At 51.1% G+C, this 14714-nt stretch overlaps 1 protein-coding gene across 1 annotated transcript in view; it reads left to right on the top strand.

Moving 5' to 3' along the window:
- Positions 1-4109: 4109 nt before the first annotated feature.
- INPP5D (inositol polyphosphate-5-phosphatase D) overlaps positions 4110-14714 on the top strand; it is a 119307-nt gene continuing 108702 nt past the window's right edge. Inside the window, exon 1 of the mRNA XM_041766928.1 lies at positions 4110-4424. Within this exon, the coding sequence (XP_041622862.1) occupies positions 4291-4424 (134 nt within the window). The 5' untranslated portion in view covers positions 4110-4290. The remainder of the gene's footprint in view (positions 4425-14714) is intronic.

Here is a 14714-nt window from a genome sequence, read left to right as displayed (position 1 = left end):
CCTGTGTGAAGGCGGGGGGGGGGGGGGGGGGGGGGCGGGCGGCAGGCATCCTGACAGCACTCGAAAATCCACAGGGGTGAGGCTGGGCAGGAGGGGCTGAAGCAGGAGGGAGCGGACCCTCCCTTCCCGGTGGAGGGCTGGGGGCGTGATGCTCCTCACTATGTGTGGAGGTGTCCCAGCTCTCAGGAGATCTCCGCTGGGTGGTCTGCTTTCCTCCTGGTCACAGAGTGGGCCCCTTCCCCCACCTCAATAATAAGTGTTCTTGACCTTAGATTTGGGAAGGGCCACCGGGGGGGCAGGTAAGTTCTCAGGACAGAAGAGATGGAGGCCGACCCACCTGCCCTGGGCCGCCGGACACTGGGAGCAATGCTGCTGAATCACAGGAGGCTCGGGCCTCCTGGCCCCACCCCGGTCTCTGTGAGGGGCCTCTCCATCCCCGTCTTCAGCCCAAGATGCCCTTTTATCAGCTCTGGGGGCAGGGGACATTCTCTCCTGATGACACCAGCCAGCTAGCGGCTTTCGAAGATTTCCTTCTGTGTTAGTCGGGGTCCTCCAGAGGACAGTGCCGACAGGATGTGTGTACGTGTGTGTATGTGTGAGAGGTTTATTTTGTACGGAATTGTCTCCTGTGATCGTGGAAACTGGCAAGTCCAAAACCGGCAGGGTGGGCTGGTGGCAGGCTGGAGACCCAGGGAGGCACTGAGGCTGCAGTCCAAGCTGAAGGCAGTCTGATGACAAAATTCCCTATTCTGGGGGCACCCATGTCTTTCCTTTTCTTTCTTTTTTTTTTGAAGATCTTATTTGTTTATTCATGAGAGACAGAGCGAGGCAGAGACACAGGCAGAGGGAGAAGCAGGCTCCCCCAGGGGAGCCCAACCAATGTGGGACTTGCTCCCAGAACCCCAGGATCAAGACCTAAGCAGAAGGCAGATGCTCAACCACTGAGCCACCCAGGTGCCCCCACCTCCGTCTTTTCTATCATGGCCTTCAACTAATTGTACGAGGCCCACCTGCAATATGGATAATAATCTGCTTTACTCAGAGTTTACTGATTTAAATACTAATCTCATCTAAAAATAGGGGCAACCTGGGTGGCTCAGTGGTTTGGCGCTGCCTTCAGCCTAGGGTGTGATCCTGGAAACCTGGGATCGAGTCCCATGTCAGGCTCCCTGCATGGAGCCTGCTTTCCCCCTCTGCCTGTATCTGTGCCTCTCTCTGTCTCTCATGAATAAATAAATAAAATCTTTAAAAAATAAAAATAAATTAAAATATCTCCACAGGGACATCTAGAATAATGTTTAACCAAATATCTATGTACTGTGGCCTAGCCAAGTTGCACAGAAAACTATCACAGCCCCCTTTGCTTTTGGTAACTCAGTGGGTAAACACTTGCCCTCCCTCATCCTCCAATAGGAATCAGTGAGTGAGGGACGCCTGGGTGGCTCAGCGGTTGAGGGTCTGCCTTTGGCTAAGGGCATGATCCTGGGGTCCCGGGACCGAGTCCCACATCGGGCTCCCTGTGAGGAGCCTGCTTCTCCCTCTGCTTGTGTCTCTGCCTCTCTCTCTCTCTCTTTGTCTCTCTCTGTCTCTCTCTCTCTCTGTCTCTCATGAATGAATAAATAAAATCTTTAAAAAAAAAAAGGAATCAGTGGGTGACACCTATCTATCTGCCCAGGCTGGTGGGCCATGGGAAGCCCTGAGGTACAGCAGCAAGGGCTTCCATGAACATAAGACAATAAAAAACGGGATCTGAACGAGAAGCAAGAGCCTGGACATCACGAAGACTCTTCTAGTGCACTGATTGGACACTGAACATATTCATAATTACCTCTTGTCTATCATTATTCTAATCTTCACTGATAGATCACCATACCTCACACGGGTCCGTGAATTTTATAATATAAATTTTAGTACATCGTGTATGTAGACAGGGGCCCTACAAAAAATGTTTACCAGGTCCCACCCACCCACCATAAGGACAGTCCTGATCTAAATGTTGCAGTTTTCCAGGGTTCCCTGGGGGGCTCAGTTGTTTAACCTTCTTGATCTCAGCTTGGGTCTTGATCTCAGGGTGGTGAGAATGAACACTGCATAGGGCTCTGTGCTCAGCATGGAGTCTGCCTAGGACTCTCTCTCTCTCTCAAATAAATTAATAAATATGAAAAAATTTTGCCATTTTCCAAACATGGGGAGAAGAAGAGTGGGGGACCAGGAAGCTGACCATGTCAGATGGCTCAAGTAACCAGGTTAGATGGAAGTAGAGATGGGATGGGCCCTAACAGTTAGGGAAATGTGTGTGTCATATATGGGTCGTGTGTGTCCAAGGGAAATCACGGTGGAGTCAAAGGGTGAGGGCAGTCCCACTGGCCACCCAACTCTGCTGAGAAGCAGGACTTGGTGGGGATAGAGGCCTGAAAGAGGGAGGGTGGGAAGCAGGAGAGTGTGGCAGGAAGGCAGTTATAAGAGCAAGAGTCTTGGATGTGGTGGAGGGTCTCTAGGGATGAGCTGGTCAAGGTACTAAGGGGCCAGAGTTGCAGATGGATCCTCCTGACGGGCCCCAGAGAGACCAGGGGGCTTGGAGGCTGAGACCAATGAGGGGGTTAGTGGAGGTCAGCAGGGAGGTGAGAAGGGTACTAAGTGGGTGACGGGAGCATCCAGCTGGCTTCCGGAAGGCTGGAGTGTGGAGGCCAGCTCTTGTCCCCATCATTTCCCCATGTCTAGCTCAGGGCCGGCCCAGAGGACCCTCACTTCCTACACTTCCTATGTTCTGAGGGTTTGGGAGTTGAGTCACTGGTCCAGTAGGAGGAGCGGGGGAGGGGCAGTGGTCAGGGGAGAGGAAGCACAGGGTGGCTTGGGGAGGTGGGAGTGAGGACTGGGGGGGAGTTCACTGTTTCTGAAACGTCCAAAAGGAACTTCACTTGGAGCCGAGGGGCCACACTCTGGGCCTCAGAATCAGGATGTGCTTGTTCAGAATCACCTGCTGCGTGTGTGTGTGTGTGTGTGTGTGTGTGTGTGTGTCCCAGCGGGTGGGAGGTGCTGCGGGCTCCTCAGCACACGTGAGCTCCCTTAAGGTCTACGTTCTTCAAGGTAGAGAAGAGGAACCCGGGGCTCAGAGAGAGAAGCCTGGTCAGCTCCTGCAGCTCAGATGTAGATGAAGAGCTGTGGGATTCAGATGGAGGCTCACTGAGCTGGGCCTCTGGAGGGAGGTCTCTTGTCAGGTCTTGGGGCGCGAGGCCTGGGTGTGGGATTGGGAGCCACCACCCCTTGTGCAGTAGGTCAGCAGTGCCCCCGTCACCCTGGTGGGCCTGACCCAAGAACTGGGTGCACTCCAAGAGTGGGTATCCTCTTCGGAGCCCTCAGAACCTGCTGGTCCGGGATGGTGGCCCCATGGAGGCAACTGTCCTTTGAGCCACCAACAAGTGCAGCCACACCTGGCCTGGGAAGGGCCGCAGCCCTGCTGGCCGCCCCAAACCCGTTGAGACAGAGGACACTGAAGACAACGCTCTTTATCCTCTACCGGGTGGCCAGCCTGTGTCTGGGAAAGACCCAGAGGTGAAAACCCAGCCTGCATTCCCCCTGCGCCATGTCCCTGTCCCCAGCCCTCCACACCCTTCCGGTGTCACGCAGCTGGGCTGCCATGGAGAGCAGGGCTCCTTCACCCACAGGCCTCGGGGTGCTGGGGCGGGGGGGGGATGAGTGTAAAGGTGTCATGCCACAGAGGTGTCACCTGGGTCCTCGTCGCCCGGAGCCCTCAGGCGGTGTCACGCAAGGTCTCCCAGCACCCAGGGCTGTGTGGTGCCCCCGAGCCTCTCACATGGGGAGGGGACTGGACTGGTCGGTGCCCCCCGGCCCCCAATTTTGCAGGGCTCTGGGTCGGGCGGGCCGTGGCCCAGCGAGAAGCCCTGGGCCAGGGTAGGCCCCACGGAGCAGGGACCAGGCGGGGGGACCGTGGCTCCGGGCCTCCCGCACCCCTGCCACCTGGGGCGCCCTGGGCACCCCCCCCCCCCGCCCCCCGCGTGGCGACGCCCCCGGGAGGCCCGGGGCGGGGTGGGAAGGTGGAGCAGCCTCCCCGCGCTCTCGCAAGGAGGAAGTTCTCGGGGCCGCCGGCTTCCTCTCCCTCGCCGAGCTCCGGAGCAGGAAGTGGCCGGGCCGGGCCGTGGCTGCAGCGGGCGGCGGGGGGCGCGGCGCGGGGTGCGGCGCGGGGGCCTCGGCTCCCCTCGGAGGCTCCCCTCGGAGGCTCCCCTCGGAGGCGCGGGGCGCGGGGCGCCGGGTGGCCCCCCGAGGCCCGCCATGGTCCCCTGCTGGAACCACGGCAACATCACCCGCTCCAAGGCCGAGGAGCTGCTGTCCAGGACGGGCAAGGACGGGAGCTTCCTCGTGCGCGCCAGCGAGTCCATCTCCAGGGCCTACGCGCTGTGTGTGCTGTAAGTGCTGGGCCTGGGGTTGGGGGCCAGGCTGTCCTGTGTCCTGGGAGGCGTGGACCCCTCTGGCGTGTCCCCTAGATTTGCCCAGGGGTCCGGCCGAGGCCCGCGATGGGCCCGCTGGGCCTCGGAGCTCCCGTGTTCCAGCCCCGGGAGCTCCCCCAGGGCAGCTGAGGCCTGCTCCCCGGTTGGGGCTGCCCCCCTGGATCGGTGGGGCCAGGGGCCAGGAGGAGGGGGGCCCTCCAGGGCAGAAGCTCGGGGCTCCCACTGGTCAGCTCAGGTGCAGGACAAGGATGCCCAGCTTGGAAACCCTCCTGGGAGAACAGATGTGGCAAGAGGGGACCCTTCCAGAGCCGTAGGCAAGGCCTTTTTGGAAGCCCTCATTCAGGGAGCCAGGATATGGGGTGTGTTCGCTCAAGAAAGAGCTTTCTGTTCCCCCAGAAGTTGCACTGCGGGCCCTGAGAGCAGAGAAAGTGACCATCACCTACAGGGACAGCTTCTTCTCTCCCCACCTCAGCACTGCGTGGCGTCCCCCACCCATGTTGGCCTCTCTGCCGCCATCAACCCTCCACCCCCCTCCCAGCTCTGGGATATTGCTCAATGCCCCAGTTGTCTTAACGACCGGGGAACCAGCCACTTGCTGAAGGCTCTTTTTTAAAACAGACTTCTTGACCTTGTCTGAAGAAGGCCGTCACCCTGCAGGCCTGCTGTCTAACAGGGCAGTGCCAGGGCACAGCGGGGGACAGGTTGTCCCCCTGCACCTCCCAGGTAGCATCCGTGGACTTGCAGAAAGTTCCCTCTGACCAGGCAAGAGGGGAAGTAGGTCACGGAACGCGGACCTGTCTTGAGCATTGAGTGTAGGCGTTGGTCTTGGTGTTATCCCATTTCATCCTCGCGGCAACCTGAACTACAGGTCCTGTATCACTCCCCATTGCAGATGAGGAAACTGAGGCTCAGATAGGTTACAAGACCAACGGTGGTTGAAGCCAGGGCCACCTGCCCAGAGGCTGCACCCAGACAACCAGACTCTTGCCACCGGCTCCTAACCGTGGCAAGCCAAGTATGAGCATAGGTTCCAGGGGGACAGCAGGAGAAGACAGGGTGCTAACAAGGACACAGCAGGCCAATGGGCCCGAGCACTGACTGCACCAGAGACCCCCCTCCCGAGGCCAGCTTCCCACACTACCCCATTCTCACACTCCAGGGAAGGGACCCAAGACTTCCCCACAAGCGCTACCCCCATGGGCACCCGCCAACTGGGTCTTAGAAAGGATGGGAAGACTCTAAACTGACTCCACTGGGCCTACACGGATGTCTCTCCTGCCTCCCTGGACCCGAGTGGAAGGCCGATGCTGTTGGGTGTTGGCTGTGTGCTAGGCCTCTGCGGAGAGCTTCCAGGGCCGTAGTTCACTAACCCCTACAGTGGCCCTTTGGTCAGGGAGTGCGGGTTGTGTGCAGGTTACAGACGCAGTCTCCGACTCCACACTGGCAGCACACTGGCAAGCCAGAGCCCGGACAGGGTCTGGAGGCCCTTGGGAACCTGTGCTCCCACGGCCCCTGCCTGCGGGTGGGGGAAAGCGCCCCGAGGGGTCCAGGCCTCTGGCTCCGCTGCCCCGCTGGCTGGTGGCAGGCTGGAGTCCAGGCCTGGTTTCCCGTATCCCTTCCTCCACCTCTCCTGCCCTCCCCTTGTCTGCACCGAATTACTGTCAGAGCTGCAGCAGGTGTACAGGGTCTGCCTCTCAGGACAGGTGCCCATGATGCTCACAGGTGTCCTCTCTCCTCTTAGCTGAGGCCTGGATGCCTTATCAGTCTCCTGTCCTCAAACCCCTTTTAGTTCTAGGCCCCACGGCTTAGATTCCTCCCTGGGGGCCCTGCTCTCTGGCCAGGCCCAGGGCTCTCCTTTCCGCTCTGTTCTTTGAGGGAAGCCACCCTTCTTCCTGCAGGGTCAGAAGCCACCAAACTTTCCCCAAACCAGGCACACATCATCCCTTCACCATCTTGAATTTTGCCAATTAAGGAGATTTAAGAATGAAAAACCTGAATAACATCTAACAGCTACCTTCCAAAGGCTTATTTTGTGGAAGAAAGCATCCTTGAACATCAAAAAAGCAGAAAAAGTGTCCTCTTTAAAAAGAAAGAGCGAGAGAGAAAGAAGGAAAGAAAGAGGGAGCCAGTCCTTTCAATCAAATTAGAGTTAACTTTCGGGCAGCCCCGGTGGCACAGCGGTTTAGCGCTGCCTGCAGCCCAGGGTGTGATCCTGGAGACCCGGAATCGAGTCCCACATCAGGCTTCCTGTAAGGAGCCTGCTTCACCCTCTGCCTGTGTCTGCCCCTCTCTCTCTCTCTGTCTCTATGAATAAATAAAATCTTAAAAAAACAAAAACAAAAACAAATTAGAGTTAACTTTCCCTGTGGCCTGGTACAGACCTGGCCCCACACCGTCTGGGTCCACAGCCTAGTGCTAGGAACCCCGATGGGGCGAAAAGCAACGGGGCTTTCCTCAGTTTCATAAGTGATAGGCTTCGCCCCATCTGCTGTCTCTCTGGAAGTCGGCTGTGAGTGCCGGGCCCCGGGGGTGCGGCTGTGGGGTCAGGGCTCTCACCCTGAGCCAGGGCTGCAGAAGGAAGCCACCGTGGAGGAGGACCTCCTGCCCTGGCCCAGTGGCCAGAGCTTCTCCCCTCTGCCCTCTGGTGAGTGAGGAGACAGCAGGGAACCTCCCCACTGCTGCTTTAGGGGCTGCTGTGTGTGGAGCACCAGGAACTGAGTACAGCTTCCCCCCAGTGGCCTTGTTGCCCAGATTTGACTATTTAAATGAAACGAGGGAGGGGGTGAGGGAGACACCCAAAGACAAGGCTGCAATTCAGGGCCGCCCACGTGATGAGAGCGTACATTCACCCCAGGCCTCCGAACCCACATTTCCTCTCGAGAGGTCAGCCCTACCACTGCTGCTGGGCAGGAAAGCTCAGCCCTCTCCTCAGCAGCTCAGAGAGCCCCGCTTCAGGGAGACTCTGGAGGCCCATCTTGGGCCCAGAGAGGTGGAAGGGGACGACCCCAGGCAGCCGGCCATATGGTTTGAGTTCATCTTGTGGCAAGGGGCTCAAAAACCCAAGCAACAGGGGGCTCTTCCAGATAGGAACTGTGTCATCCTCACCTGACCTGACTCAAACCACCACGGGTACCTGGAGGGGGTTCCGGCCCATCTTGGATGGGATGCTGAGAGGCAGTCAAGGTCGTGCCCTCCTCTCCTGCTGGGATGGCACCTCCACGTGGGGCCAGGGTGCCCATTGGGTGCATCTCCTTGGGGGATGGGGGTCCCTCAGTGGAAGGGGCCAGGGCTCAGCGGGGCTGGCCTCTCTTTGCTCAGGCTGCACAGCCACACCTAGAACGATGGTCCAGCACTGTTGGGAATAGAAGCTGCCCGGTTGGGTGGTCTTCCCACCAAAGCATGCTGGGGAGAGTTGGCTTCCCTCCTGGGGGAGGGGCAGGCCTTCGGTTCAGGAACCAGTGCCTCGTCCAGCTGGCCAGGCAGGGAAGTAGTCTTGGTTTCCTCAACGCGCAGCCTCCCGCAAGCTGCCCAGGTGCACCACAGTCGCCTTCCCAGGGACAGCGTACCAGGCAGCCGGGACTCTGGCCTCAGCACAGCCCCAAAGATGAAGAGGCCTAAGAAGGACATTGAGCCACCCAAAGTTCCCTCAAGAAGGCATCCTTCTTGTTGGGAAGCTAGAGTGTGATAGGGCCACTTGCGGTAGAGCAAGCCCGAAGCCTCCCTCCCCTAACAAAGGGTGGTTACTAACCAGTTCTGTCCAAACTGCAAACGGCTTGCGGAGGCCTCTGGTGTGCCAGGCTCCGTTCTAGGCTCTCTGCGTGTGTTCAGTCACTGTCCTCAATGGCCTTTGGAGGAAGGACTGTCATTATCCCTGCTTTACAGACGAGGAAGCTGAGGCCCAGAGAGGTTAGCTGACATGCCACATTTACAGGACTGATAAACGGCAGGGCCAGGACTTGAACTTGGGCTGTTCTTGGGAAGCAGAGAGACGGGAGCCAGCAAGCCTGGGTGTGTGTGGGGTCAGGGAGGCCTGGAAAGGGGAGCCACAGAGAAGGGACTTGGGAGGGCAGCAATGTCCAGGAGAGGCGTAAAGCCATTGCCCATGGTGTGAACGTGTGGCTATAACCCCACTTCCTCCAACCCCCTTCCAGAGTCTGAGTCAGGTTTGCACGCTCATTGATTATTCTTGTGGCAGTGCAAAGAAATACTGGTTTTCGTATCTGGCGTTGACAGAAAGCAGGGATAAACTCTGGCACAGGCAGTAGCCAGCAGCCAGAGCTGGAGGACCACGGGCTCTTGAAATCCAGTTGACATGAGTTTGTCCAAGGGCGACTCTTCTGTGTTTTCTGTCTGCGTGCAAGACAGGAGGGAGTGGCGTGCCCTGAAGGCCTGTGTGTTTAACAGATCACTGGCATCTTCTATGTGAAGTGAATCTGAACAACCTGAGTGTCTCCAGCCTTCGGTGCCCATGCCCAGCACTCCAGGGCAACCCTTCGAGAACCAGTGCAGGCTCTGGCTTTGGCATGTTTTGCAAGCTTACCTACCCGATGGGTTAAATTCCCCTGCGCGCAGATGCCGGAGCTTCTCCGTTGAATGGTCCCCTTTCCTGGAGCGTGAGCCAAGCATGGTGAAGAGATGGCAGTGGTGCTCCTAGCTAGGCCTTCCTTCCCCGCCCCAGCGATGGAGTGAGAGGAGGCCTGCCTTTCCTGCCCTAATCCATGCTGTGCCACACAGTCCTTGGGGGTGAGCCCTCCGTGGTTAGCTACATCTGATATGGGTTCCAACACTGGCCAGACACCAACCTCCCTGTGCCCTCCCAGCATCCTCACTGGTGAGATGCCCAGTTCTTGGGTTAATTTTTTATAAATTTATATATTTTATATAATTTGTATAAGTTTTTTATATAATTTGTATATTTATATAATTTGTATATTATATAATTTATATAAGTCACATCCCATAAAATCACCCTTTGTACAGTATACAATTCAGTGGTGTTTGGGACCTTCATCATGTTGTATTTCATATTAGCAGAATCATAGAATATGTGGCTTTTTTCACCTAGTGTGATGCTTTTGAGGATCATCTATGCTGTAGCCTGGGGGTTCCTTTTTGGCTAAATAATTGTCTGTTGTGTGGATAGACCACATTTTATGTATCCATTCATCAGTTAATGGACATGTGGGTTGTTTCCACTTTTTGGCTATTATGAATAATGCTGGTGTGAATGTTCATGGGCAAGTTTTTGTGTGAACGTGTGTTTTCCAGTGGTCTTGGGTGGAATTGCTGAGCCCTACAGTAATTCTAGCTTTTTGTGGGATTTGTTACACTGTTTTCCACAGAAGCTGCACCATTTAAGTCCCCATCAGCCACAGGTGAGGGCTCTGATTTTCCCACAGCTTCACCAAGCCTTGCTGTTATCTTTTTGGTAATTATCCCAGTGGGTGCAAAGTGGCATCATATTGTCACCTTGAGTTGTGTTTCCATAATGAATAATGGTGCTGAGTTTCTTTTCTTTTCATGCGTTTATTTGCTGTTTCTCTATCTTATTTGGAGAAACGTGTATTCAGATCCTCTGCCCACTTAAAAAATTGGGTTATGTGTCTATCTCTTGCTGTCATTGGATTATTGAGAGGATAAAATGGGAGAATGTGGGCAACTTGTGTGACCCAAGGCCAGGCACACAGTAAGCACCCACTGAACACTGGCTATTATTTTGTACAAGTCATAGAGTGAGTAGTGACATCTCAGATGCAGGGGAGTATGGGCCCATCTGTGAAGCAAATTCCACAGCAGAAGGAAAGAGGAGAGCGCGGGCAGAGTGTCACTTCTAGAACTTCCTGGAGGCCTGTAAAAGCCTCCGGGAGACAGTGAGCTGTCATGTGGGGCCTCCTCAGAGGAAGTGCTCAAAGAGATAAGACAGGAAGAGCACTTGAATGGTGCATGAGTGTCCAGTGGCCGCTGGGGCTGGGGTCAAGTGCCCGGAAGCCTGAGGGAGAGAGGGGTCTGAGCCGTGGATGCCAGGAAGAACTACCAGGTAGATTGAAGATAAAGTCAAGAAGGAATGGTGGCCACCTTAAGACTGATTAACTATCTCCCATTTAGGAGGGAGATGCTGAAGAGACAAAAGTCCTAGGGCTCTGAAGAGGGAGCCCAGCATGTGGACAGGATGAGGATCAGTGCTGGTTGCTGCAGCATGGAAGAAAGGAAAGATCTGGCCCCCAGAATGGCAGGCTTGTTCTCCCCATTTCCTTCCTCCCATGCTCACTTCACACCCTCTTTGTCCATTAATTAGAAAAATATCGTGTTGACAAGGACCAACACCCAAACAATTTGGGTTCAGTGACTTTTCTAAAATAACCCCAGACAGGGCTGGCTCCCAAAGGGTCAGCTGGTCCAGCCCTCTCACTCGCCAACCAGGAACCTGGCCTCCAGAGAGGAAAGGCTTGTGAGGCCATCACAGGCATTGGTGGCAATGTAGAACTAGATCTTCTGATAAACACTGCAGTGTTCTTTCAAGTAACTTAAAAAAAAAATACAGTATTAAGTATAATGTACAAAGAGTGCCAAATGTAAAGAAGGAAAATAATCACCCAATTGTCGAGAGATTAACATAAATACTGTTAATTTGTAGGTGTATCTTCTCACCCTCTCTTTGTTCCTCTTTCTCCATAGATATATAAATCTCTGTAATATATATATAGCTATAACCATGTATTTTGGTCTGTGTTTTCTAGCAACATTAACATTTCCCTGTTAGTTAAAAATTTTTTCCTAAATATCATATTTAACGAGTGCCAAGATTCTGTTACATAATGTGCTGCAATTTATGAAGCGACTCTGGTATTGTCAGACGTTTAAGTTACCAGTAGTGTTTTGTTGTTATAAACATGATGATGATGAAGGTCTTTTTGCAGAAATGTGACATTTCTGGTTATAGATTCCCAGGGGCGGAATTACTGGATCAAAGGATAGAAATGTTTTTAGGCTCTTGATACAGAATGACAAATTGCTTTCCAGAAATTTTGTTCCATTTTATGCTCTGGTTGGCTGTACAAGAGACTGCCCACTTGATTCCAGTGTCCCTATTCTGAATATTTGCACTTAAAAAAAAAATTAAGTTTCAAAGTGAAAGGTGTTTAATTTCCATTCATTTTTCTTTGCATTTCTTGATTGCAATCATAGTAAACTTGTTTGATAGGACTGTTGACCTTCATAATTCCTCTTTGGTGAATGATCTGTCCATTCTCTTTGCCATTTTTCTTTTGAAGCTGTGGTTTTTCTGTTATGTTTTTGCATGAAGTCTTTATATCACTTTTGTTGCACATATTTTCCCTGTGGTTTTCGCCTTTAAACTTTGTGATTTCTTTGACGTTCAAAGATTGTAAATTTTCATGAAGCCTATCAGTGTTTTTCCTTTGTGATTTTTTTTCTCCTTTGCTTTTCAATGTAAAGAGTCCCTCTGCACATGGATATTCTGGGGTTTTTTTCCAGTGGGAGGCGGGAGGGTTAGGACAGGACCCATGGGACTTGATAGACTCGGGCTAAGGATGATTTTCCCTGTCCAATCTCCAGCGATTCTGTGGGGCTTTGGTTTCCTCATCTGAAAATCTAGGCTAAGAATACTTATGTAGTAGTGTCAGTGGGTGGATTGAACAAATGTGTAATCATGTGGAAGGCATTTGGCAAAAACAGATAGAGAAATGATAAGTTTTTTCGGTTTTATTCTGTTTTGCTTTTTCACATTGAACATTTTGATCCCTCCGGAATTAATTCATTGAAGGCTGTAAGACAAAGGTGTATGTGTATTTTTTTGAGTAACCAGTCATCTTTCTCAAAAAGTTTTCTGGAATGATTTACTCCTTTTCCTTTTCTGATTCTTCTTTCACTGTATACTAAGTCTTATATATCTCTTTTTTGCCTGCTTACTCTGTTCCACGTATGTCTGATGTTCTTACACTGATATCATACCAAATGCATCACCACGATATTATAAACGATTTTGCAGCTGCTGAGGAGTGCGGTTGGTGATTTGCATATCTATTATTTTCTAGTATTTCTCCAAGTGAACCAGCTAATAATTTTGTCAAGTTGGAAAATAAGTATAGCTTCCCCTCTTTAAAATTTCGTAATTTGGGGGGGCATAGATCCTTCCTATTTCTTGTTATAATTACTTCTGATTACTTTATAATTGTGTTACTTTTGTAAATGATACCTTTTCCCTCCAGTCACCCTTTTGTGGTAACTGATAACATAAAGGGAAGTTCTAGGTTTTATAAATTCATCTTTTATTCTGTCACTTTACTTACTCCTCATTATTTCAAATTGTTTTTCATTTGCTTCTCTTGGATTTTCTTGATAGATAATCATGTTATGTATAAATTATGATCATTTTGTGGTCTCCTTTCCAGATACTTATAATTCTGATTTAGATTTCATAGTTTGTTACATTGGCCAGTATTTCTAAAACTCTGAAGTGGGGAATATTGGGAAGAGAACATATCCACCTCAAAGTTCTGTAAGAGTCAAACATGACAGTGCCTGGGAAGGACTTGATACAATATCCCCAGGATGTTAGCACTTGACAAAAGTTAGTTGTTGCTCTTTGTCATGTCAAACAAGGACCCATCTTTTCGTAGTTTTATAAAGTTTTGAATGATTAAATAGTGAATTTTATCAAATGCCTTTTAAATATCTATTGAGATGATTATGTTGTTTCCCTTATTTCATTTATGGGTATAAATAGCTTTATTTTATAAATTCCCTAACATTAACCACTTTTGCATGATTTAAATGAACTGTTCTTGATTATGTAAATTTTTTATTGTACTCTGAATTTTATTTAGGATTTTTGTATACATGCTCATAGGTGAGATTGATTTATATGATATTGGTCAAGTTACAGTTAAGAGTCATGTAAATTTTATAAAATATGTAGACATTTATGTGGAATCATCATCATCTGATTTTTTGAGATATTAAGAAAAATTCAGCAGAGGTGCTTTTCTTCAGGGCTAAAGATAATTTTTATTTATTCTGTTTATTTTTTTAAACTTTATTTTTAAGTAATCTCCACACTCAACGTGGGGCCCTAGCTCATAACCCCAAGATCAAGAGTTGCATGCTTCACTGACTGAACCAGCCAGGCATCCCAGGGATCATTTTTATATATTTGCTTCAGTTTCTTCTTTGGTGTTGATTTATTCTTGCTTTCTATCTCTTGTTTCACTTTTGATAAGTTATCTATATTTTTCAGAAAACAGTCCATTTGTTGAGCTTTTCAAATTTGCTAGCACACAATTATGCATCGTTTTCTGTAATTTTGAGTTTTCTCTTTTATTAGTGTTCTTTCCTCTTTTCCCCTTTTTGATTTTGTTTCCTCCTTGTGCTGGCCAGGCTCCCAGCAGGGAATAGATGGCATAATTCAAAAGGGTGACAGGCATAGGGAAGGCCACACAGCCTGGAGCCAGCAACCAAGGGAAGCCATTCCCACTCCTGAAGAGTCAGGGGACAGGCTGTCCCCAAGCCTTCCGACTGGAGCTGTGGCCTCTGCCAGAGGCAGGATGGGGTCAGGGGACCGAAAGCGCCCCTCCCATGCTCCTCTCACTCTGTCTGTGCCAGATCTGGATGAGGCAGCCTGCACAGGTCCGTCTCCCAGACACAGGGCAGGTGAAGGATGGAGCCCCTCTAGATGCTGGCTAGGAGGAGGGTGAAGCATTTTTTCTTTCCTTTATTCAATTTGCCAAAGGGTTGGACATTTAATTTTCTGCTCTTAGATTTATTACCTGTTCTTGTTCTGCTTTTTCTTTTTATTTAAAAAAATTATCTGTGCTTTCAGAAACCCCTACTTATGTATGTATGAGGACAGAGAACTGTCTTCTCTATTTATCCTGTTCCCTTCCGGTCTTTTCTTTCTGCTCTTTCTTGAGTTTTTCATCCTCTTTAGCAGTCTCCAGGACACGAGCTGCTGTGTATTGTCCCTCTTGCGGGGTTTAGTGCTGAGTCGTGAATTCCTGGGTTTTCCCATCTGATCATTTTTCCTTGTCTCACCCTGCTCACTCTTTACAATTGACCTTTCTCATGCCAGAGATGCAGTGGTGTACTGAGTTCACAAGTCAGACCTCGCTAGAATGTCTTTTATTCTCTTTTGCAGTGATTCTATGAAACATGGAAGTAACATCTTTGAGCCCTTAGGAAAATGATGCCCTTCTTTCAAGTGGTGATATATTTTCATGGGTCTGGTGATTT

The sequence above is a fragment of the Vulpes lagopus genome, chromosome 8 (genome assembly GCF_018345385.1).
Source record: "Vulpes lagopus strain Blue_001 chromosome 8, ASM1834538v1, whole genome shotgun sequence".
Lineage (NCBI taxonomy): Eukaryota > Metazoa > Chordata > Mammalia > Carnivora > Canidae > Vulpes > Vulpes lagopus.
Note: the sequence above shows the minus strand (reverse complement) of the source record. Positions and strands in the feature narration are given on the sequence as shown.